The 25,256-nt window shown below is 40.8% G+C and overlaps 1 protein-coding gene across 2 annotated transcripts in view; it reads left to right on the forward strand.

Annotated features, from left to right (window-relative positions):
* LOC137502948 (gastrula zinc finger protein XlCGF46.1-like) overlaps window positions 1–25,256 on the forward strand; it is an 88,012-nt gene that overhangs the window by 26,127 nt on the left and 36,629 nt on the right. For both annotated transcript variants that reach the window (XR_011018943.1, XM_068230189.1), the window contains exon 2: window positions 1,212–1,339. Coding sequence is in view for 1 of the 2 variants with exons in the window: in XM_068230189.1 (XP_068086290.1) it covers window positions 1,274–1,339 (66 nt within the window). In the remaining variant the exon portion in view is untranslated. The remainder of the gene's footprint in view (window positions 1–1,211; window positions 1,340–25,256) is intronic.

Below are 25,256 nucleotides of genomic sequence, written 5' to 3' on the forward strand. Positions count from 1 at the left end.
TGTTGTGAACAGATTTCCTGAATTCAGTGTTTGTTATTATATAGTTAAGGATCTGCTGCCCCTACCTGCCCATGTGCAACAGTGAATAGTGTTAAGCTTGAAGAATATATTCGTAACTGCTAATCCCAACCAGGATAAAGTCCTGCAAATGCTTCTCATTCCTCTTAGATTCCATATCATCCACATATTGAAGAGTTTCACTGTAGTAATAGCAGAAAACCAGTGTTCAACTCATATACAGATGCCCGTATTATGAAGAATTTTTAGAAATATAATTGCAGAGCGTTCACAGTACCAAATAGCTGGGCTGAGTGGCTCAGACAGCTGAGGTGTAGGCCTTCTGACCCCAACTTGGCAGGTTGGATCGTGTCTCAGTCCAGTGGTATTTGATGGTGCTCAAATACCTGAGCCTTGTGCCCGTAGATGTACTGGAATGTAAAAGAACTCCTCTGGGATTAAATTCTGGCACTTTGACATCTCCAAAAACAGTAAAAGTAGTTAGTGGGATGTAAAGCCAATAGCATTATCATGGTATCATTGTGAAAAGTGGATAACAGCTGACACAAAAGAAAAGAATAGAAACGTCTGAATTGTGATGTTACTCATATGTGTTGCAAGTCAGATGGATAGTTCAGGTCACAAATGAGAAGATTGTGAATAAGGTTGGTAACAGAAGAAAGCTTTAGCAAAAGTAGACGTTAGGAGAAATTCACGGTATACATGTTGAGCTGATTTCAAAAGTAAGTGTATATGGTAGGAATTTTGTACCAGTAGGGAAATTGTAGAGATCTGAATAGATATAGGATGTAATAATTCTGTAGAAAAGGGTAGATAAGCACAGGATAGTGCATTATGCAGATTTTTATCAAAATTTTCTAGAGACCTGGAGGATAGCACAGGATGTGGTGACATGGAGATCGGTATCAAACCAGTCTAGAGACCTATGGAGCCACTGATACTCAAGTGGCCACTGGCTTCTCACCAAGGTACCCATGCTTCAGTCCCTGCAAGTGCTTGTGTAATGTTTGAAATAAAAGACTTGTCCCTATGATTTGATATCCCTGGAAGACTAGAGGCTGTATGGCTTTGATAAAGATACTGATAATAATGGAGAGCTACAGGCTAACTTGGTTGGTGTATGAATTATGACCCTAATGATTATTAAAATAGTAATAATATATATATATTACCTGTATCTTTCTTTTTTGCAGTAAAAAGTTTTGGAAGTAACTTTTGGCTCCCTTTCGTATAATTACTTCTGTTGCTGTGTGAAATGGACCAGAAAATAGAGATCAAGGAGGAACCTGTCTGGCTTGAAGGCATTGCAAGTACATCCTTTGTAAGTATCATTCCCTATTACTTTATAGTGATTAGAATGTAATTGATGTTGAACTTGTTTCGAGATCTAAAAATTATGAGTGAATTATTTCATCTGGAATAATGTTCATTGCATAACAAGAGGCATAAACTCACCAACTTTTACAAGGCACTTTGTCAGATGTTTCAATGCACGACACATCTGTGTGGTAGACTGGTAGGTATGCTGTATGTTGTAGATGTAAATAATCATAAGATGAGTGGTGATGGCATGGTGGATGCCATTCACTGTTAATGCAAATAGTGTGTAGTTTTTTACATTAGAACCTTGTATTAATGATATTTCCCCATGGATAGTTTAAAGATTAGAGCCCAATTATTTAATACTAATTACTGAGCAGGCCCTATGCTTTAGAGAATGAGTGCCTTCATCTTACCTGAAGGGCTCTGGTAAGATTCCCAGCAAGTTTGAGATATCATTACTTGAAACTAAGTGCTGATTCGGAATCCATTCAATTCCATGGACTCCGTGTTCTTCATTTTGTAAAAATACTGACAGTGACATTTAGGTTACTGTTCATGACAAAATTACTGATGGTGACTGGTCTGGTCCTTTTCGCCTAAAATCATGAGATGGGGGGATTGAATCCACTATTGCAGTATTGATCATTCAATATAATCTTCTTTGGCATCAACAGATTTATTGCTACTTTTCCCATTGACTGTGGGTTATATTGAAATGTGTTAAGGGAGTTTTCTAATGGTACGTTTTTGCTCCTTTTTTCTCTTGACTGAACATATTTTATGATGTTGACTGTCAACTTTGACAGTTGATTTTTCCAGTTTGTTATATAATGGGCCTGTGTGGTCATGGAGGGAAATTTTTGTGTGATTTCTTTTTTTTGAAGTTTTTATTTGTCTTAGTTCAATTCCTCATGTTGTATTTCCTCTGGTTCCACTCAGTTTATTTTCTACTTCACTTATTGATAACACAAATGTATTTATGAATTTGTTTACCTTTTGATTTAAAAATTCACACAACCAACTCCTAGGTGAGAACTACATTTACCTAACTTGGAACCATTCTGTCGAGTTTTTGTGTTTTTTTGTTCATGAATAACAACCATAACATCCAACAGTTGTGGAAGCCAATAGAAAACGAAGTTGGGTGCAAGCTTTGGGAGGGAGATGATGATTATTTTAACTCCTCTGCTTGAAAAACCTATGGCTCGCTCAGGAGAATCACGGCTTGTTGGTAATGCTGATGGCATTCCTGGAAGTTGCGGTTGGGGAATTTGTGAAATTAGTGTCCTTCCAATTGTAGGTACCCCGTAGTGTTATGTTACATAAAGAATGCCTTAAATATGTCCCCAAAATAAAAAAGCTAAACAGCCTAGAACGATGTGTAAACACCACCAGGTCATCCTCAGTACTGAGTCCAGTCCAGCATCTTGAGAGTTACGCATCCAGGCAGCAATATAACTTCTATTCATCAGTAAGTTGGAATCCTACCTTGTTGGAACATTGGAATTATAAGCATGCTCAAAATGTTTTAAGCAAGCCTCGGACCTGTGGGAGTAGCGGAGTCTTACTCCCATTTGATAAGTGAGGGAATCCTTGGAAACAACTTGGCAAATGAAATGGAAATTGATATGGAGCTATCTATATTAATATGGCTTATGGAAGAAAGTAGAATGGACTGAGTCTGCAAAAAGGATGCGCCTGGATGTGTTTGGCCTTAATTCTATTTGGGTAAGGAGAGAAAACAAGGAAAGGGTTGGAGGTTATAAAGTATATTTGATGGCTGTTAAAAAAGGGAAGGGCAGGGTGTGGAGCAAATGATGTGGGTAGATTTTGCAGTTGAGGGAATTAGGATGAGATTTGTCTCAGTGTACTCACCATACGAGGGTGCAGATGAGGATGAAGTTGACAAGTGTTATGAAGCATTGAGTAACATCATAGTCAGTGTCAACACCAAGGATAGGATAGTGCTAGTGGACGATATCAATGCAACAGTTGGAAATCAAATTTATGGACATGAAGGGCCGAATGATAAGTGCGGCAAGATATGTACGTTGACCTGGTGGACTCTCATTTAAATACTCCTGCTTGTCATACTGACCCAGATTAAAATTCAGTGGAGAAGCTGTTTGTGCAACACAAGGGAAAATAGATTGCAAAAAGAGAACTATACAAGTTATTAACCTGAAATTTTGTCAGGAGTTGAATGAGCAGATGTACTCACCTTAAGTGATGTGTTTTTGTATGACAGATTTCAAGACAATCAGGGAGATGTAGTGGAATTTTGCACTTCTTTTCTCACTCCTTGTCTTCTGTTTTGATTGCACAAAACATCACTTAGAGGGATTTTTTTTCAATGCATAGCTTTAGCATAAGAGTGGTTGCACTAGGTGAGGGTCGTCCCCTGACCTTATAATCAGGCAGCTGCACAGTCGCAAGTAACTGTTACATGTTATAAATCTCACCGTTAAGACCATATTGAGAACTTATACCTTTCTAAAAGAATGTTTCTTGAGGTCCACCTTTTCAATGCATTATGCTTTTTATTAATTTACATAAATAATGTTACATCATTACTATGGGTTAAGCGTGACATGGTTCGCCTACTTTGTGGGAATTTTCAGCCGCCGTTCTTTCAGAAAGATGCAACTAATAGCGTTGCTATTGTTATGGAAGTCTGTGTAGTAGGGTTTCCTGCGTTTTGACTGTGAGAAAGAACAATATGATACAAAGGAATCGAAAAGACAATTGTCTAGAAGATAGGAAAATATGTCTCAAAAAATATTTCTCTATACCCATTGACTGTTCACCTCATGATGGGAAGAAGAACAATGACCTGGTCTTACGTATGTAATCTTTTCATCCCATCTTGGTACTCAGGGCCAGTTTTGGTTTTCTTATTTCCTCTGATGGCACTTGTCTGTGCTTTCTTCTTGGTTCGCCTACTTTGTGGGAATTTTCAGCCGCCGTTCTTTCAGAAAGATGCAACTAATAGTGTTGCTATTGTTATGGAAGTCTGTGTAGTAGGGTTTCCTGCGTTTTGACTGCGAGAAAGAACAATATGATACAAAGGAATTGAAAAGACAATTGTCTAGAAGATAGGAAAATATGTCTCGAAAAATATTTCTCTATACCCATTGACTGTTCACCTCATGATGGGAAGAAGAACGACCTGGTCTTACGTATTTAATCTTTTCATCCCCCAGAGCTCTGCAAAATGTAAGGTCATTACCCACAGAATTACTGAAGGTGTATGCAGCTAAAGAAGTGTTCATCTTCTGTCGCACCCATTCTGAATTTTTCTCCTTAATCTATTACCAGTGTGCAGGCCTTGTACTTCCTGCAGATTTAAAAGTTATTCCAGATATTTCACTTCCGTTATATTTTCTTGGTCTGGAGCACAACCATCTGTGGAACCTGATTTTCTGCTGGCAGATACCTTGCAAATTTTATAATGTGGACAGCATCAAGGAAAGCAAACCCATTTTGCTCAGAGTCTGCTGGATGGGGAAAACAATACTGGGTGTGTAGTCCAATAAACTTCATTCCTAAGGTGATTAGTCCCAATCCCATCACAACTGTTGACTATGTATGATTTTTGTACCTGCATCATGCAGTTTTCTCAAATACTGTTTCACCAAATTTTACTTCACTTCTTTGGGCACTCCTCTCACTGGTATTTTCCAGTTCCTCTTCAGTGTTGCCTCCTTAAAGTCTAAGGCCTCCTTGGCCACTTCATATTCCTTTGGTGTCTAAATATCCCTGACCTAAGTCAACATAGCCACAAAACTGCTTATTGTCCCACACCAAGTCCTTCTTAATAGCCATTTAATTAAACATAAGAGTTTCAAGGATTTGTTCTGATGTAGCCCTAATTTTTTTTTCAATACTCCTGTCTGTAAAATCTGCTATTTGCTTTATGTCGCACTGACACAGATAGGTCTTATGGCGATGATGGGATAGGAAAGGCCTAGGAAGTGGAAGGAATTGGCCGTGGCCTTAATTCAGGTACAGTCCCGGCATTTGCCTGGTGTGAAAAGGGGAAACCATGGAAAACCATCTTCAGGGCTGCTGATAGTGGGACTCGACCCCACTATCTCCCGATTACTGGATACTGGTCGCCCTTAAGCGACTGCAGCTATCAAGCTCGGTCTGTAAAATCTGGACTGCCATCAACAGATATTGCCCAGTGACAAATATTTTGAGAATATGGTGGTGTGAGAAACTTCCTGAGGTAACAGTAGGGATACTGATGAGATCTTGGATCACCTCTTGAAAATAGCTACCCAAAACTTTGTGACCTGAATCATTAAGCTTCTTGTGAAGACCTTCAATGGTTTCATGTTGATTTAAGAATTTCCTGCTGTTCCCCTTTGTTTGCTGTACCATGACTTCAGCTGTTTTATATTTCTTGTAACCTGCACCAAATGCTGGTTTTATTTCTATTGTTTTGGTCATTGGTTTGGTAATTTTAAGGTTAAAAATAATATAATTTTAAAAGAATGTCACCCAGACCACTACAGTTTTTTATTGCACAATAAATAGGAGTAGCAGGGGATTAGGGATAAATAATTTGAAATTATGTAAGTATAAATGCAATTATTGATCCGGAGGGCAAACCGCTGTATAATGTAGATGACAATAAGATGGGTATACTATGTTCAAAATCTATTTATATTACTTTACATACTTAAATTGTTTAGCAGTATGTCACTCATCAGTTGCCACTGGTGGGTTTTATTCAAGTTTTCTTGCAGGTGGGAACACAAATTTTTTATCTGCAAATGCGAGGGAAAGTGAAACATCTTTGGGACAGCATTTGGCAGTGATTGCTCCTGGTCACTTGATACGTGCACTTACTTTTGGAAGTGTACAGAGTATACGTGACTGTATTGGGTGGGATACCATTTGTCTCTTTTCATCCCCACAACAAATTGTGGAGTTAATTCCTTGGTCTTTAAGGGAAATCAGAAATATAATTAAATAAATAATTACTGTGACTCCCAGTACTTCCTCTGTATAAAGCTTAATCATCATCATCATCATTTTACAGTTCCACTGGGTTCTTGGTCTTCCTACCATCTGTTTTCCTGCTACATATCTCTCCAAGTTAACATATGCTGTCCTTCTTGGCTCTATCCTCAGTAGGTGCCCAAACAACTTCAATCTGGTCATGCTGACCTGATCTAACAATGCTGTACCAATCCCAGCTTCCTTCCTAACTACATCATTCCTTAACTTGTCCAGTTTGGTTTTTTGAATTGTGGACCTATGAAACTTCATCTCAGATGCCAGCAACCTTGATGAGTCTTGCTTAGTGCGGGTGCAGGTTTCAATACCATAGGTTAAAACTGGTATGAAGTACTGATTGAACATCACCTGCTTTTGTTTAAATGGAACTTTAGGATCCCACAGGAGTGTCGTAGTTGCTGGTAAAAGTGAGAGCTCTTCTGCACTGTATTTGCCACCTCTTTTGTGTGTATAGTATATCTTGAGATATTCCACAGCTGAGGTATGTAAAGCTTTCCTCACTTCCTAGTTGATGGTTTCCTAGCATGATGTTCGTTGGTAGTCCCTTTCTGTATACACTGACTGACAGAGCAAATGCAACACCAAGAAGGAGTGGTCAGAACTTTATGCCAATTGCAGGGTAGACTGACGTCACTGAGGTATGCTCATGATCTGAAATGCGCCGCTGTGCTGCGCACGTAGCGAACGATAAATGGGACACGGCGTTGGCGAATGGCCCACTTCGTACCGTGATTTCTCAGCCGACAGTCATTGTAGAACGTATTGTCGTGTGCCACAGGACACGTGTATAGCTAAGAATGCCAGGCCGCCATCAACGGAGGCATTTCCAGCAGACAGACGACTTTACGAGGGGTATGGTGATCGGGCTGAGAAGGGCAGGTTGGTCGCTTCGTCAAATCGCAGCCGATACCCATAGGGATGTGTCCACAGTGCAGCGCCTGTGGCAAAGATGGTTGGCGCAGGGACATGTGGCACGTGCGAGGGGTCCAGGCGCAGCCCGAGAGACGTCAGCACGCGAGGATCGGCGCATCCGCCGCCAAGCGGTGGCAGCCCCGCACGCCACGTCAACCGCCATTCTTCAGCATGTGCAAGACACCCTGGCTGTTCCAATATCGACCAGAACAATTTCCCGTCGATTGGTTGAAGGAGGCCTGCACTCCCGGCGTCCACTCAGAAGACTACCATTGACTCCACAGCGTAGACGTGCATGCCTGGCATGGTGCCGGGCTAGAGCGACTTGGATGAGGGAATGGCGGAATGTCGTGTTCTCCGATGAGTCACGCTTCTGTTCTGTCAGTGATAGTCACCGCAGACGAGTGTGGCGTCGGCGTGGAGAAAGGTCAAATCCGGCAGTAACTGTGGAGCGCCCTACCGCTAGACAACGCGGCATCATGGTTTGGGGCGCTATTGCGCATGATTCCACGTCACCTCTAGTGTGTATTCAAGGCACGTTAAATGCCCACCGCTACGTGCAGCATGTGCTGCGGCCGGTGGAACTCCCGTACCTTCAGGGGCTGCCCAATGCTCTGTTTCAGCAGGATAATGCCCGCCCACACACTGCTCGCACCTCCCAACAGGCTCTACGAGGTGTACAGATGCTTCCGTGGCCAGCGTACTCTCCGGATCTCTCACCAATCGAACACGTGTGGGATCTGATTGGACGTCGTTTGCAAACTCTGCCCCAGCCTCGTACGGACGACCAACTGTGGCAAATGGTTGACAGAGAATGGAGAACCATCCCCCAGGACATCATCCGCACTCTTATTGACTCTGTACCTCAACGTGTTTCTGCGTGCATCGCCGCTCGCGGTGGTCCTACATCCTACTGAGTCGATGCCGTGCGCATTGTGTAACCTGCATATCGGTTTGAAATAAACATCAATTATTCGTCCGTGCCGTCTCTGTTTTTTCCCCAACTTTCATCCCTTTCGAACCACTCCTCCTTGGTGTTGCATTGTCACTGTCAGTCAGTGTATTTTCATCACTACTGTTTTGGATTTGCTTGTCTTAAGATAGAACTCCTGGAATTTAACTTTCCATTCATTGAGTCTGAATTGTACTTGTTCCTCAGTTTTCGCCCCAGATCATAAGATCATCAGCGAATGCCATCGCATTTAGTTCACCAGAGGTTTTCTTAATGTTCTTCATTATGTCGTCCAAGATGGTGATAAACAGTAATGGGGATAGTGTACTGCCCTGCTGGCCTCCACTTTTGACCTGGAACCAGGATGAACATCTGTCGCACAATCACGCTGTCCCACCAGTTAGGTTACCCGGTGTCAAACTAAACTGATTGGCAGTAAAAACACAACACAGGACAAAGATCCAGTGGAAAGGAACAAAACGGAAGCGTGATAAACACTACACACCCAGAAAACACCAAAAGAAAATAGTAAAAGGCAAACTTACCTCCAGGTGGTAGAAAAAAAACAGGTGGATCAAGCTACTAACCGACAGTGCGTCAAATAAATGTTGCGTGGAAATAAAGACCAAACTTTCTTTTTTTTTTTTAAAGAAAATATATAATTCATGAAACTCAGATTAACAAATGTTAAATAAATGACATCCTCGTAGTTAGTAATATTTAAAAAAAACTAGGTACCAGAAATCAAATAAAATCAGGTGACAGGTTTAAAATAAGGAGGCCTTTAGAATTTTAAAAGATTAATTTAAATTAGGTAAAATAAGGGAAGCAGACCTCACTTAAAACCACAGGAAAAACACAGTTAAACTCAAGAAACACCAAAGATAAAATTAAAGAAAAATGATTTAAAAACCGCCGAACGGTAAGAAAGTAATGAAAGAAAATGAAATGGTACCTAGAGTTTGAAAAAAAACAAAATTAAGGAATTAAAACACCAAACTCCAGTCGGCAAGAAAGATATAGTCTGCAGGAAGTATTACAAACACCTCAACCTGTTTACTTAGTAACAACCACCAAATCAATTATCAGTGGATTCCATTTGGAAAGGATACCTTGTTTAAAATTAGAAAATACAACCTTCTTGGTTCACCGTTATTCCATGAGAGATACCAACTCTCTATCCGTTTCACATCAACAAACGGGTACCATTAATACGGTGGGAGTTCCAGTCATGGGATGCTAAGTGCTTTTCAGAATAATTTACCAAGAGAAAGAAAGCCACCACAACAAACGTAGAAGGAAAAGGGAAACAGAGCAACTGGGGTGCCCAAGAAACAGTAAATGCGCAACTGGGTGTCAAAGATACCGAAACAACATCAGACAGGGTAGTCTCCCAACATAAAAATCATCACCAACATCATTCCTTTTTAAAAATCAACATCCATTACCCCGGCAACAAAAGCAATTGTTAAACCATGGGAGAACCAATCCCGATGGAAGAACCAACAATGGCACCAAAACAATGGAGGCCAGAAGGGCAAAGATCAAACGCAAAACACGATTAAAGCCCCCCCAAAAAAAAAAATTAAATTAAAATAAACCAGCATAGCACAATTAATCCCTACTGGATCTCCCACGTATTACTCTACTTTTAACAACCAAAATAGAAATTGGAAATTTATTGAACATCTCTCTTGGTAAGTTATTCCAATCCCTAACTCCTCTTCCTATAAATGAATATTTGCCCCAGTTTGTCCTCTTGAATTCCAACTTTATCTTCATATTGTGATCTTTCCTACTTTTATAAACGCCATTCAAACTTATTCGTCTACTAATGTCATTCCACGCCATCTCTCCGCTGACAGCCCGGAACATACCACTTAGTCGAGCAGCTCTTCTTCTTTCTCTCAATTCTTCCCAACCCAAACATTGCAACATTTTTGTAACGCTACTCTTTTGTCGGAAATCGCCCAGAACAAATCGAGCTGCTTTTCTTTGGATTTTTTCCAGTTCTTGAATCAGGTAATCCAGGTGAGGGTCCCATACACTGGAACCATACTCTAGTTGGGGTCTTACCAGGGACTTATATGCCCTCTCCTTTACATCCTTACTACAACCCCTAAACACCCTCATAACCATGTGCAGAGATCTGTACCCTTTATTTACAATCCCATTTATGTGATTACCCCAATGAAGATCTTTCCTTATATTAACACCTAGATACTTACAATGATCCCCAAAAGGAACTTTCACCCCATCCATGCAGTAATTAAAACTCAGAGGACTTTTCCTACTTGTAAAACTCACAACCTGACTTTTAACCCCGTTTATCAACATACCATTGCCTGCTGTCCATCTCACAACATTTTCGAGGTCACATTGCAGTTGCTCACAATCTTGTAACTTATTTATCACTCTATAGAGAATAACATCATCCGCAAAAAGCCTTACCTCCGATTCCACTCCTTTACTCATATCATTTATATATATAAGAAAACATAAAGGTCCGATAATACTGCCTTGAGGAATTCCCCTCTTAATTATTACAGGGTCAGATAAAGCTTCACCTACTCTAATTCTCTGAGATCTATTTTCTAGAAATATAGCAACCCATTCAGTCACTCTTTTGTCTAGTCCAATTGCACTCATTTTTGCCAGTAGTCTCCCATGATCCACCCTATCAAATGCTTTAGACAGGTCAATCGCGATACAGTCCATTTGACCTCCTGAATCCAAGATATCTGCTATATCTTGCTGGAATCCTACAAGTTGAGCTTCAGTGGAATAACCTTTCCTAAAACCGTATTGCCTTCTATCGAACCAGTTATTAATTTCACAAACATGTCTAATATAATCAGAAAGAATGCCTTCCCAAAGCTTACATACAATGCATGTCAAACTTACTGGCCTGTAATTTTCAGCTTTATGTCTATCACCCTTTCCTTTATACACAGGGGCAACTATAGCAACTCGCCATTCATCTGGTATAGCTCCTCTGACCAAACAATAATCAAATAAGTACTTCAGATATGGTACTATATCCCAACCCATTGTCTTTAGTATATCCCCAGAAATCTGATCAATTCCAGTCGCTTTTCTAGTTTTTAACTTTTGTATCTTATTGTAAATGTCATTGTTATCATATGTAAATTTTATTACTTCTCTGGCCTTAGTCTCCTCCTCTATCTCGACATTATCCTTGTAACCAACAATCTTTACATACTGCTGACTGAATACTTCTGCCTTTTGAAGATCCTCACATACACACTCCCCTTGTTCATTAATTATTCCTGGAATGTCCTTCTTGGAACCTGTTTCTGCCTTAAAATACCTATACATACCCTTCCATTTTTCACTAAAATTTGTATGACTGCCAATTATGCTTGCCATCATATTATCCTTAGCTGCCTTCTTTGCTAGATTCAATTTTCTAGTAAGTTCCTTCAATTTCTCCTTACTTCCACAGCCATTTCTAACTCTATTTCTTTCCAGTCTGCACCTCCTTCTTAGTCTCTTTATTTCTCTATTATAATAAGGTGGGTCTTTACCATTCCTTACCACCCTTAAAGGTACAAACCTGTTTTCGCATTCCTCAACAATTTCTTTAAACCCATCCCAGAGTCTGTTTACATTTATATTTACCGTTTTCCACCGATCATAGCTACTTTTTAGAAACTGCCTCATGCCTGCTTTATCAGCCATGTGGTACTGCCTAACAGTCCTACTTTTAAGACCTTCCTTTCTATCACATTTATTTTTAACTACCACAAAAACAGCTTCATGATCACTAATACCATCTATTACTTCAGTTTCCCTATAGAGCTCATCTGGTTTTATCAGCACGACATCCAGGATATTTTTCCCTCTGGTTGGTTCCATCACTTTCTGAATCAGCTGTCTTTCCCATATTAACTTATTTGCCATTTGTTGGTCATGCCTTCTGTCGTTCGCATTTCCTTCCCAATTGACATCTGGCAAATTCAGATCTCCCGCTACAATCACATTTCTTTCCATGTCGTTTCCCACATAGCTGACTATCCTATCAAATAATTCTGAATCCGCGTCAGTGCTACCCTTTCCCGATCTGTACACTCCAAATATATCAAGTTGCCTATTATCTTTAGAAATGAGCCTTACGCCTAGAATTTCATGTGTCTCATCTTTAACTTTTTCGTAGCTTACAAATTCTTCTTTCACCAGAATGAACACTCCGCCTCCCACCCTTCCTATCCTATCTCTACGATACACACTCCAGTGCCGTGAGAAAATTTCTGCATCCATTATATCATTTCTCAGCCATGATTCAACTCCTATTACAATATCTGGTGAATATATATCTATTAAATTACTTAATTCTATTCCTTTCCTTACAATACTTCTACAGTTCAACACTAACAATTTTATGTCATCCCTACTTGATTTCCAGTTCCCTGTTCCCTTATCACCGCTCCCTAGGCCATCCCGTTTCCCTGAATGTACCTCCCTATTACCCTTCCAAACAAATTTCCTAACTTATACGTACCACTGCGGTTTAAATGAAGGCCATCTGAGCGCAGATCCCTATCTCCTACCCATCCATTTGGATCTAGAAATTTCACTCCCAGTTTCCCACATACCCACTCCATAGTCTCATTTAAATCCCCAATCACCCTCCAGTCAGTATCCCTTCTACACAGTATTCCACTAATAACAATCTCCGCTTTCTTAAACTTCACCCGTGCTGCATTTACCAGATCCCACACATCTCCAACTATGTTGGTACTTATATCCGCTTGCCTTACGTTGTTGGTACCAACGTGAAACACTACCACCTTCTCCTTCCCCTCCTCTCTCTCTTCTACTTTCCTCAACATCTGCCTCAACCTAATTCCTGGATAACACTCTACCCTGGTACCCTTTCCTCCACACACTTTCCCCACGTGTCTAACGATGGAATCTCCCATGACCAGAGCCTCAACCCTACCCACCTCGTTTGATCCCCTCCCCTCCTGGTCAGCCCTATCTTTCCTGATAACTGCAGAAGCTACTTCCTCCTCCCTTTTCTCCTTCCCATGACCCTGTTCCACCTGTCTTTTCCTATCACCTACTCTACATTTTCCTTTCCTACCTTTTCCCTTCCTCCTACTCCCACACATCTCAGCAACAGTTCCCTGTCCCTCATCTTCCCTCTGTTGTTCTACCTGGAGTGACTCGTACCAATTTTGCACAGACACCTGTCCTGAATTCTGATCCTGAATAGAGCTCTTAGCCTGCAATCTCCTTCCCCTTAGAACATTAGACCACCTGTCTTCTACAACTCCTCCCTTTCCTTCCCCTCCCTCAGAGGGAGCAGAGCAGCAGTAACATCTTTACGGAGTGATGATAATAATAATAATAATAATGAAAATTTTACACCACTGCTTTTCTTTGGAAATTACCCCAAGTAACACTTATATTCCATTACAAGAAATGTTATACACTAGGTAACTGAATTAACAAGGACTTTTCAACCCGATACTTTGTTTTGGAAGAGCACAATAATTTTACCCAACAGTGAAAAGGTCCACATCATTATAATCGGAACGCACAACTTGATAGTTAATAAGTTTCCTCCGAAGAAATCACACGAACAGTTTTCGGTTGATGAAAATACCAAAATAACAAGGTTGACTTACGGTTGGTTGGTTCTTCAATCAGTAGAATGATAATTCATGGCTCGGCCATGTGTACTTTACCAAGTTGGAGATCTTCCTTGCAGCTTTTTAAAACAATCACACACTACGAGGTTACAAATAGAGGAAAAAGAAAATATTATTAGGGTGTGGAGCACATCCCCACATCCTTACGATTTACTATCCACCGTCCATGATGATATCCCAAAGCATCGCCTTGAGTACAGAACGCCAACGACCTTTAGCCATGTTTACCAAGCAGCAACTGCCTGCTCGCTTCGCTTCCCTCTCTCTCGCGCCAGAGAGAGTGTCTACATCAAGATGGCTGACACCAAGCGCTGATTGGCCGGAGCAGCTTCAAGGAGTAAGGCGACAAATACTTCTCATCATAGCCGTAGATGGCGGTAACAATCAGAGCTCACATACGCTCGCAGAGTTAAACGTGAAATATAGTGAGAACACCGTTGAAAGCAGAAGAAAATTAGAATACAGTTTTCTACACCGTAATAGGCAAACTCAAAACGTTGGTGGAAAGGAGACAAACGAAACCTCGGTTTCAGCCTCCCCCCCTTTAAGGGTTACATATCTTCTTACATCACTCCATGACGAAGTCCAGTGTATGAAATTAAGCTAGATTTTAAGTGTTTCAGTCCACAACAAATAAAGGTCACTGGTACCAAGTCCATCTCCAGATTGTCATAGCATGCAGAAGTTAAAGCATTCCAAAACGGGCAATGTACATAGCTCACCACCAATCAACCTTTAAGTTCATTAAACACAGTTCAAGGTCCGGAAGTTATAGGATACGATAAACTTACACAGCGCCCAACACAGTTTTTCTTTTGAAATTCACAATCTCCAAACAGATTAAGGATTCAATTTTCCTACATGTTTTACACCAAGTTCGCTTTAGATTACCTTTCACATACAGTTTCATAGCAAACGCTTTACCATAACCATTCCTGAGTTCATGTGGAATCTGGAAGTTTTAAAAATTTTCACATAACCAGAATCAATGTTCTTCGCTTGCAGACTTCAATCACCAAACATACCTTGTTTACAAGAGAAGTTCAATGGACCTTTAGAAACCAGTATTTTAAGTCCACTACAGTCCAGGGTAGATCACCTAACATTTCTTACAATACCCTTCCAACCTTTAAACCAATTTTCTTTATTAAATCGGGTTGCTAATAAAGAAACGCACCATCAAGATTGTTTCAATTACAGTGAAATGGCCCGTAAAAGAAAAAACAAGGACCAAAGGGAGGGAAGAAAAATGCAACGTTGGTGAGTAACCCAAAAAAGGTGATAAAATCCAAAATATCCAGGTCACGTGATAAATTAGGTTGGCACTAGTGTATATCTTTGGCTTGAGAAGGTACCAAGAGCAAGGAAAAGGAGAAAAAAAAGGTAAAGAAAAGGAAGGGAACCTTACTAAACAGAATATTCTCCCCCCAAAAAAAATAGCAAGGAGCAAAATTACAATAACAGAGAAGTCACATGCATACAATCGGAGCACAATCAAGGTTTCCGATATCAGAAGGAAACCACCTTAAATAAGGTCAATTAAAATTTACACAAATCAATTAAGGGGAATAAATGCCCTCAACGAAGGAGCACACTTACACATTAACTACAACACGGTAGCAGGCTACGCACAGACACAGCTTAACCTAGGAAAGGAAAACTAAACGAACCCCAATTACTCACTTTAGGGAGTTTCAACAAGATGACTAGACGGTAGATACATGATTGCAAAAAAAAAAACCACGTACCTCGAAAGGTACAGTTTAGGAAATAGGCAACATGACCATGCAATTCCACAGAACTGCCACAGAAACGCCGCAGAACCACCCATAGTGGAGCCAACTAAAGGCTAGCTTACTAAATATACTACAGAAACCTTCCCGAAAATTAGTAATACTCAGGTTTACAGTGCCACACAAGAAATCACATACATAACCTAGTAGAAGGAAAATATGAAACAGTATAGCGATCAGAATAAGTACACCAGAATGACAAGTTTAGCAAAAAACAAATCCATGGCTACAGGGTAAAGGTTTACTCAGGAAGAGCAAATTGATAGAACGGACGGAGACATCTAGAGCTCAAATAGATGGAGGGCACGCGTTCAAGTTGGTCATCAACGACCAAACTATCAACAGCATCAAGCAACGAGTAACCGGGATGGACAGAATTAAATTTCACAAGACCAAGGCAGTACCATGGAAAAAAAACATAACAGGAGAGGTTTTGAGAAAATAAAATTTCATGAGTTCAGACACAAGCACAACCCAAAGACCAACCAACGTCCGCAAACTCCAGTTATTTCCCACCCGGACAGCTAATCAAATTAAAAGGAACGTGAAATACGCCTCAGATCAGTTGACCAGCAGGAAGAAGGGGAACCATGTCCTACACAACATAACCTACCAGTAGCCCGACAGGACCTCGACACAAATCGGACTAAAGATAAGTGACATCACCCTGTTGCTCAACAGCAGACAGGTACCTATCTCCATTTCCCAAGGAGATGAGGTAAATAAAAGAATAAATGGTAGAGACGAGGCAGGACGATAGAAAAAATATTCCATAAGACTAGGAAGAAGGAAGGAAGGCTACCCACAAACCTCATGATCCTTTAGCGGAAGGACGCTAGCATACATCCAGAGTTTCCTCAAATAATCCCATACTTATTCGGAGAAACACCGAACGATAGATGTTAAAACGACCATATCAACAAGCATCGAAATCCACCAAGCAACACCTAGAGCGGTAGGTCGACATTAAATGAACTTATAGCAATAATAAAGGAATACATGATGACGTCAGAGAAACAGGTTATGCATGAAAACAAGGGAATGGCAGAAACCAAATACAACAGGAAACCAGTTACCTAAATCTACCTTCATACAATACTACAAGAGTTGCGTGCAACCTAAAAACAACAATTCCCAAATCTACCAGGACACAGGAGAAATCAGAAGGCCGTACAATCTTCCATCAAGTGTCATAACTACCCAATAACGACTACACAACATCAAAACGACAATAACTTCCAAAAACATGTGCCAGCCCATCAGGGTTTAAAAGATTTCACAATCTTCAACACCATGTTAAGAAGTCAACATGCGACCATCAAAATTTTACACATCAAACAACACCTCGGTACCGAAATAACACCACCAGATACAGGCCCAACACCAAACCTATCGCGGCTAAAGAAGTAGAATTCTCAGGTTAAGGACCTTACCTTGACAACCAAACGCTACAACAACAGGTAGATAAGGTAGGATATTCGACATACTACAAGAGCACACAACTCGCATAGAACAGCACAGAACAGGAAACAGACCAAATAATTTGAAACAAGGAACCTGGCGAAGAAAGCTTCCAGAGGAGCACGGAACTAAAACATTATCGTGGTGCTACAGAAAACAATGATGAAAAGGAAATTTCCAACAGTTATCAAATTGAGTACGAAGAACTATTAGGAACAACGAGCTAGCTACGAGCCAATCTCAAAAGGAACTCACAACTCCCAAAGACATGGGAATAGTAAGGAACATAACATTAGATGAATTAGCAAGGGAGGAGCACCTATTACCAACCGTCAGGCAGTGGAGAACCAGGAAGACGCAAGTCCATGCACAAGGCAAACAGGTTACCACTCTCAACACCAATCAACAGAGCTCCTTCACAACTAATCACATCCGCCAAAGATTTAACATAAAGAAGGCTTCACTGACATTAGAAGGATTTTTCAACCTACACCAATTAACAAATGATATTACAAGGGAAACCAAATCCTGGGATGACACCTTACTATCAGCAGGAAAGAGCAATCTTACAGTAGAAATGAAACAAACAGCCCAGAGACAGAAGAATCAGAGAAATCGGAGATAATGATAATGTACAACATCTCGAAAGGGAGCCCTAACCCCACATTGCATACGCAAATCACGATGAAAATCAATAGCTACAGATTATGCAGACTTATTATTTTTTTTTTTTTGGGAGAACAATCCAGGGTTGTAGACAAACCCAAGCTACCCTAGAATGGGAACAAGAAATAGAACCTAGCAGGGCACGGAAAGATAGCACAAGCAGAACGATTTTAACCAACAAGTTTTAACTTAACACGGGTAGATAGACTAGAAATTCACCATATAGCGGAGCTACAAGGTCTGCATAAGATAATAAGCTTCACATGCCAAGTCCGTTTCATCACGAAAAATCAACAAGAGATCTTACAGGATAATTTTTCCAGACCTATCAAAGGAAAAGCTCACACAGGAAACCATCATAAGCCAGGGAATCAATACAGAGATTAAAAATCAGAAAATATTACACGGTTTACACACTACCCATGAATTAACCCTAATTAGCCCACTAAAGGTAGTTCTTAGGCGCATCTTCAAACCGTACACCACATCCTACCAAAGGTTGTACCAAACACCAAAATTAAAGGGAAACCAAAGGGAAACTACTCCTTAACCAGATTTGATTTGAGACAGATGAACCCGCCTAATTCTCTTAGCGATGGGATCACTAACTAACACTGATACAGGGGACAAGAACTGCAAAATGGTACAAGGTCCTTGGTACCTGGGAGCCAGTTTAGCAGTAAATTTTTTGATAGCTTTACTAATTGGGTAGCATTTAATGAAGACTTGGTCTCCAACCTTCAACCTTGTTGATTTTCTACCCTTGTTGTACCGTTTCTTAGCCTTCTCGTACGATACAGACAGATTTTTCCTCGCTTCATCCCAAATTTTCTGAAGATCATTGGGCTTGGACAGGTCAGGAAGAAGGTCATCGATTCCAAGTAGGTTGGACATGGGCGAATACGGAGGATAACCAAACATCAGAGACATAGGCGTCTTACCATGAGTTTCGTGTAAGGCTGAGTTGAACGCATGGGCCAACCAGTGCAGGCAAGAATCCCACTTGGACTGATTGTTATGATGAAACGCAATCAAGGCGGACTTTAGATTCCTGTTCATTCTCTCAGCGTAAGATGGGTTAGGATAGTATGGAGTGGTAGTTACATGTGAGATGCACAACTCAAATAAATATTTCCTGAATGAATGGCTGGTGAAAGCACTGGCGTTGTCGGAGACTAAAAACTTGGGAGGACCAAAGGACGCAAAGATAGAGTTCAAACAACTGATAGTCGTTCGAGTGTCAGTAGATCTCGTAGGGATAATCCAGCTGAATCGAGAAAAGGCATCAATGCACACGAAAATGTGGGTGTTTCCTAAGGTAGAACGGGGGAGCGGACCCAAGAAATCGATGAAGAGCCGTTCCATTGGGCGAGAGGCTTGAGAAGAAGATAAAAATCCCACACGGTTGTTCAAACTCGGTTTGCTAATAGCACAGGCTTGACAAGATTTCACCATGTTTCTAATGTCATTATCCATCTTTTTCCAAATGAAGATCTGTCTAATCTTTTCCCTAGTCTTGAACGTACCCAAATGTCCCCCAATGGGAGAGCAGTGATAATATTTGAAAATTTCCGGGACAAGGACCCTAGGGACAACAATTTTGAAATTCCGACTCTTTCGACCTTTACAACAAAGAACACCCTTAACAAGAGAGTATGGCTTTACTACAGATCCTCCGTTAAGCTTATCAATGATATCCTTCAAATCAGGATCAGTTTTCTGATGATCTGCAATTTCATGATATAGTAGAGGAAGATCCGAAAGAATGGCATTAACTCCAAAGACGTTAGTTACAACTTTTTTATCATCAGGATTTACATCGGTGCCAAAATTATCTTCAAACATCCTACTTAGGCCGTCGGCGATGACGTTCTCAGAACCCCTGATATGCCTGACATTGAAATTGAAAGATGAAATCCTCAAAGCCCATCTAGTGATACGACCAGTTCTCTTGGGTCGGTTCAGTACCCAAGAAAGAGCTTGGTTGTCTGTCTCGAGATCAAAATTAACATGCTCGATGAAGGGTCTGAATTTTTCCAGGGCAAACAACACGGCCAGAGATTCCAACTCATAAATGGAGTACTTGTTTTCTAAGTTGGTAAGAGTCCTGGACACGTAAGCTACGGGCCTACGCCCATCCTCGTACTCTTGTAGAAGAACACCAGCAACCGCTTTGCCAGAAGCGTCGGTTTGCACTATGAACCTTTTATTAAAATTTGGAATAGCCAAAACGGGAGCATTCATCAGAGCGGATTTCAAAGCTTCAAAGGCTTCTTGCTGAGGACGACCCCAGAAGAACTTCACGTCTTTACGTCTAAGATGATTTAACGGAGCAGCTATCTCGGCAAAATTAGGAATGAACTTCCTGAAAAAATTGACCATGCCTACGAACCGTGCGATGCCTTTAACATCTTTAGGGGGTCGAAAGTCCCTAATAGCCTGAGTCCTAGAGTGATCGATGGAGATACCATCGGAGGAAACCACATGTCCAAGGAAAGACATACTCGGCTTAGCAAACGCTACCTTTGACAACTTGACAGTCAGTCCAGCTTTCCTCAAGCGATCCAGGACTTCTCTAACATGTTCAACATGTTCTTCGAAGGTTTTTGAGAATATAACCAGGTCGTCAAGGTAATTAAAGACGAACCTAAACTTAATGTCAGAGAGAATGGTGTCTAACAGCCTCGTGAGAACAGCTGCGCCACAAGAGATGCCAAACGGAAGCCTCAGAAATTCATTTTTTTTTTTTTTTTTTTTTGCTAGGGGCTTTACGTCGCGCCGACACAGATAGGTCTTATGGCGACGATGGGATAGGAAAGGCCTAGGAGTTGGAAGGAAGCGGCCGTGGCCTTCATTAAGGTACAGCCCCAGCATTTGCCTGGTGTGAAAATGGGAAACCACGGAAAACCATTTTCAGGGCTGCCGATAGTGGGATTCGAACCTACTATCTCCCGGATGCAAGCTCACAGCCGCGCGCCTCTATGCGCACGGCTAACTCGCCCGGTCAGAAATTCATAGAGGTTCCAATCAGTGATGAAAGCGGTCAGAGGAATGGAAGACTTAGACAATGGGACTTGGTAATATGCCTGATTGAGATCTAACACGGTGAAAAACTTGGCACCCGAGAACCACCCAAAACAAGTGTGCAGATCGGGTAAAGGGATGGATTGCAAGATGACCTTGCGGTTTAAAGCCCTGTAATCGATAACAGCCCTGAAACCTCCAGAGGGTTTAGGTACCAGGAAGACCGGGGATGCATAGGGAGAGGTAGATGGACGGATCACTCCGTCAGCTAACATTTGGTCAATAATCTTTTTAAGTTCGAGCATACGAGGAGGTGAGAGGCGGTAAGGAGGGGATCTGACAGGAGTGTTATCTGATAACTCAATCTGATACTCGAGAACATCAGTAACTCCTAGCTTGCTAGTAAACACATCGGGGAAATCGTTACATAGAACACGAATACATTCAGCTTCCTCCTCACTCAAATGGCTGAGATCCAATTTATCAATTTCACCAACTCCTTTCGGCACTGACTCGTCTACACAGGAAACCTTGATTGCACTCGAGGAAAGATCCCTAAAATTAAATTTAGAATCAGGAGAAAATTTAAAGAAAAACATCCTAGCTTGAAGATCCATAACTAGTCCCGTTTTCGACAAGAAACCTGTCCCTAAAATCATGTTGCAAGACAGGTTAGGTGCCACAAGGCACGTGATTTTCCAGGTGAAATTCCCAATTCTTACTTTTACCTTTACAGCCCCCAGAATTTCCAACTTGTTCCCATTAGCAGCCACACACTTCACACCAACGGGTAATAATTCATCCAGTTTACAAGCACTCTTCAGCTTGGAATACCATCCAAAATTGATCACGTTGACAATACTGCCAGAATCAATCAAAGCTAACAGGGGTTCGTTATTTACTTCCACTTCAGCAAAGGTACCCTGGGAAACACCACAGGTAGAAATCTTATTACACCTTTGGGGACAGATAACCTTAGCAGAGCCCGGAGACCTTCCAAAATTAGAATTTTTATACTTTATTTGGGAAACTCCTAGTCATTGACCTGATTTTGGAGCAGACAAGGGGCAATTATTCTTAAGATGCTGAGCAGACCCACAAGTATAGCAACAACCCCTAGAGTTGCGCTTAACTACAGTACAAGCATTCCTGAGGTGATTCCTAGAACCACAGTTAAAACACTTCTTGGCATTGGCATCATTATACATAGAAGAGTGGACAGGAGGAACAGGTTTGGCAGGTGGAGGTAAACTTACAGTTCTGGAGGCATCTCCATGCTTGACGTCTTCAGCGAAGGAGCATGCAACCTCCAGTTCATCAAAATTAGTGGGGCACTTACACAGGGAAAGGTAGGACCTGTATGAAGGAGAGATCCCTTTTAAAATTCTTGCCACCATTTCTTCCTCGGGAACAGTAATTTTGAAAACTTTACAGAAAAATCTGAGGTCAAGGATATAAGAAAGTAAATTTTCATGAAGGAACTGCATCCGAAAACAATGTTGAGGAATTAAGCTCTGTAACGCCAAGGAGGGAATAAATTTTTTCAACACCGATTCATGAAATTCATCAACCTTAAGTTTTGATGAAATGGCCTCTGAGATTTCCCGTTTCAGAATACCTTCACAATGGGAGAAAAGAGCACGAAGGATACCCAAATCATCGATAGAATAAACTTTACCTGAATCCTTCATTTCTACTAGAAACCGCAGAAAACGAATACTTTCCTCAATTGAATCTACTGAGAAATTTTTCACCCCATGGAAAAGCTCCTTTAAAGGGTTGTAGGTGGGAGTAAGACTCATTTTAGACAACAAACTTTCCAGGACGGGAGAGGCAGCACAACATAAGCCTTGGTTATTAGGAGGGGTAACTACATGGTTTGAGGAACACTGAGGAATAGGGTCAGAAGGATTACATTTTTGACTGATTTTTAGGTTATCCATATCTCTGCTGGCAATCATCAGGTCCAGCTCAGCGGAAATGCTAGAGGCAATAGCCAACAATTTGGTGCACTGAGAGATAAACTCGGGTTCAGGTTTAAGCGACAACAAATCATGGATCCTTCCCAAGTAGTGATATACTCTGGCCTTTAGACGGTCAATTTGTGCTTTAGAAGGAGACAATTCCAAGAACTCTTCCCTTATTACTTCTATCTCTGTCAAGGCCTCAGTGATAAAATGAAGTGACTCACCAACATTGCTGGGGCGAACACGGGATGGATTAATGGGCACCTGAATAAGCTCGGAAAGAAGATTAGCACAATCAGCAACAGAACCAGCAGGACTAGCTCCACGTATCGCTAGCTCATAGGTTAACTCTGCCTTACGGAGCTTGTGGGGAAACAGCACCGCTCGAGACATCGTGGAGGTACATGAAACAAAATTCCAACGAATTAATCAAGATAAATGCGCTTCTTTTCACAAAAGTAAGTAACCTTTAAGACCATTCGCCTTTTTTCCACCACTCAACTATTTGACACACTGTACGGTTTTCAAGAAAGGGGGATACGACCTACCTACAGGAAATTAACACTAGCACGAGCGTAGTCAACTTAGTAACCACGCTCTGAAGCTACCACTTACTGTCCCACCAGTTAGGTTACCCGGTGTCAAACTAAACTGATTGGCAGTAAAAACACAACACAGGACAAAGATCCAGTGGAAAGGAACAAAACGGAAGCGTGATAAACACTACACACCCAGAAAACACCAAAAGAAAATAGTAAAAGGCAAACTTACCTCCAGGTGGTAGAAAAAAAACAGGTGGATCAAGCTACTAACCGACAGTGCGTCAAATAAATGTTGCGTGGAAATAAAGACCAAACTTTCTTTTTTTTTTAAAAGAAAATATATAATTCATGAAACTCAGATTAACAAATGTTAAATAAATGACATCCTCGTAGTTAGTAATATTTAAAAAAAACTAGGTACCAGAAATCAAATAAAATCAGGTGACAGGTTTAAAATAAGGAGGCCTTTAGAATTTTAAAAGATTAATTTAAATTAGGTAAAATAAGGGAAGCAGACCTCACTTAAAACCACAGGAAAAACACAGTTAAACTCAAGAAACACCAAAGATAAAATTAAAGAAAAATGATTTAAAAACCGCCGAACGGTAAGAAAGTAATGAAAGAAAATGAAATGGTACCTAGAGTTTGAAAAAAAACAAAATTAAGGAATTAAAACACCAAACTCCAGTCGGCAAGAAAGATATAGTCTGCAGGAAGTATTACAAACACCTCAACCTGTTTACTTAGTAACAACCACCAAATCAATTATCAGTGGATTCCATTTGGAAAGGATACCTTGTTTAAAATTAGAAAATACAACCTTCTTGGTTCACCGTTATTCCATGAGAGATACCAACTCTCTATCCGTTTCACATCAACAAACGGGTACCATTAATACGGTGGGAGTTCCAGTCATGGGATGCTAAGTGCTTTTCAGAATAATTTACCAAGAGAAAGAAAGCCACCACAACAAACGTAGAAGGAAAAGGGAAACAGAGCAACTGGGGTGCCCAAGAAACAGTAAATGCGCAACCGGGTGTCAAAGATACCGAAACAACATCAGACAGGGTAGTCTCCCAACATAAAAATCATCACCAACATCATTCCTTTTTAAAAATCAACATCCATTACCCCGGCAACAAAAGCAATTGTTAAACCATGGGAGAACCAATCCCGATGGAAGAACCAACAATGGCACCAAAACAATGGAGGCCAGAAGGGCAAAGATCAAACGCAAAACACGATTAAAGCCCCCCAAAAAAAAAAAAATTAAATTAAAATAAACCAGCATAGCACAATTAATCCCTACTGGATCTCCCACGTATTACTCTACTTTTAACAACCAAAATAAATTTCAGAGCAGCAGTAACATCTTTACGGAGTGATGATAATAATAATAATAATAATGAAAATTTTACACCACTGCTTTTCTTTGGAAATTACCCCAAGTAACACTTAAATTCCATTACAAGAAATGTTATACACTAGGTAACTGAATTAACAAGGACTTTTCAACCCGATACTTTGTTTTGGAAGAGCACAATAATTTTACCCAACAGTGAAAAGGTCCACATCATTATAATCGGAACGCACAACTTGATAGTTAATAAGTTTCCTCCGAAGAAATCACACGAACAGTTTTCGGTTGATGAAAATACCAAAATAACAAGGTTGACTTACGGTTGGTTGGTTCTTCAATCAGTAGAATGATAATTCATGGCTCGGCCATGTGTACTTTACCAAGTTGGAGATCTTCCTTGCAGCTTTTTAAAACAATCACACACTACGAGGTTACAAATAGAGGAAAAAGAAAATATTATTAGGGTGTGGAGCACATCCCCACATCCTTACGATTTACTATCCACCGTCCATGATGATATCCCAAAGCATCG

Source organism: Anabrus simplex, chromosome 13 (genome assembly GCF_040414725.1).
Source record: "Anabrus simplex isolate iqAnaSimp1 chromosome 13, ASM4041472v1, whole genome shotgun sequence".
In the NCBI taxonomy this organism is placed as follows: domain Eukaryota; kingdom Metazoa; phylum Arthropoda; class Insecta; order Orthoptera; family Tettigoniidae; genus Anabrus; species Anabrus simplex.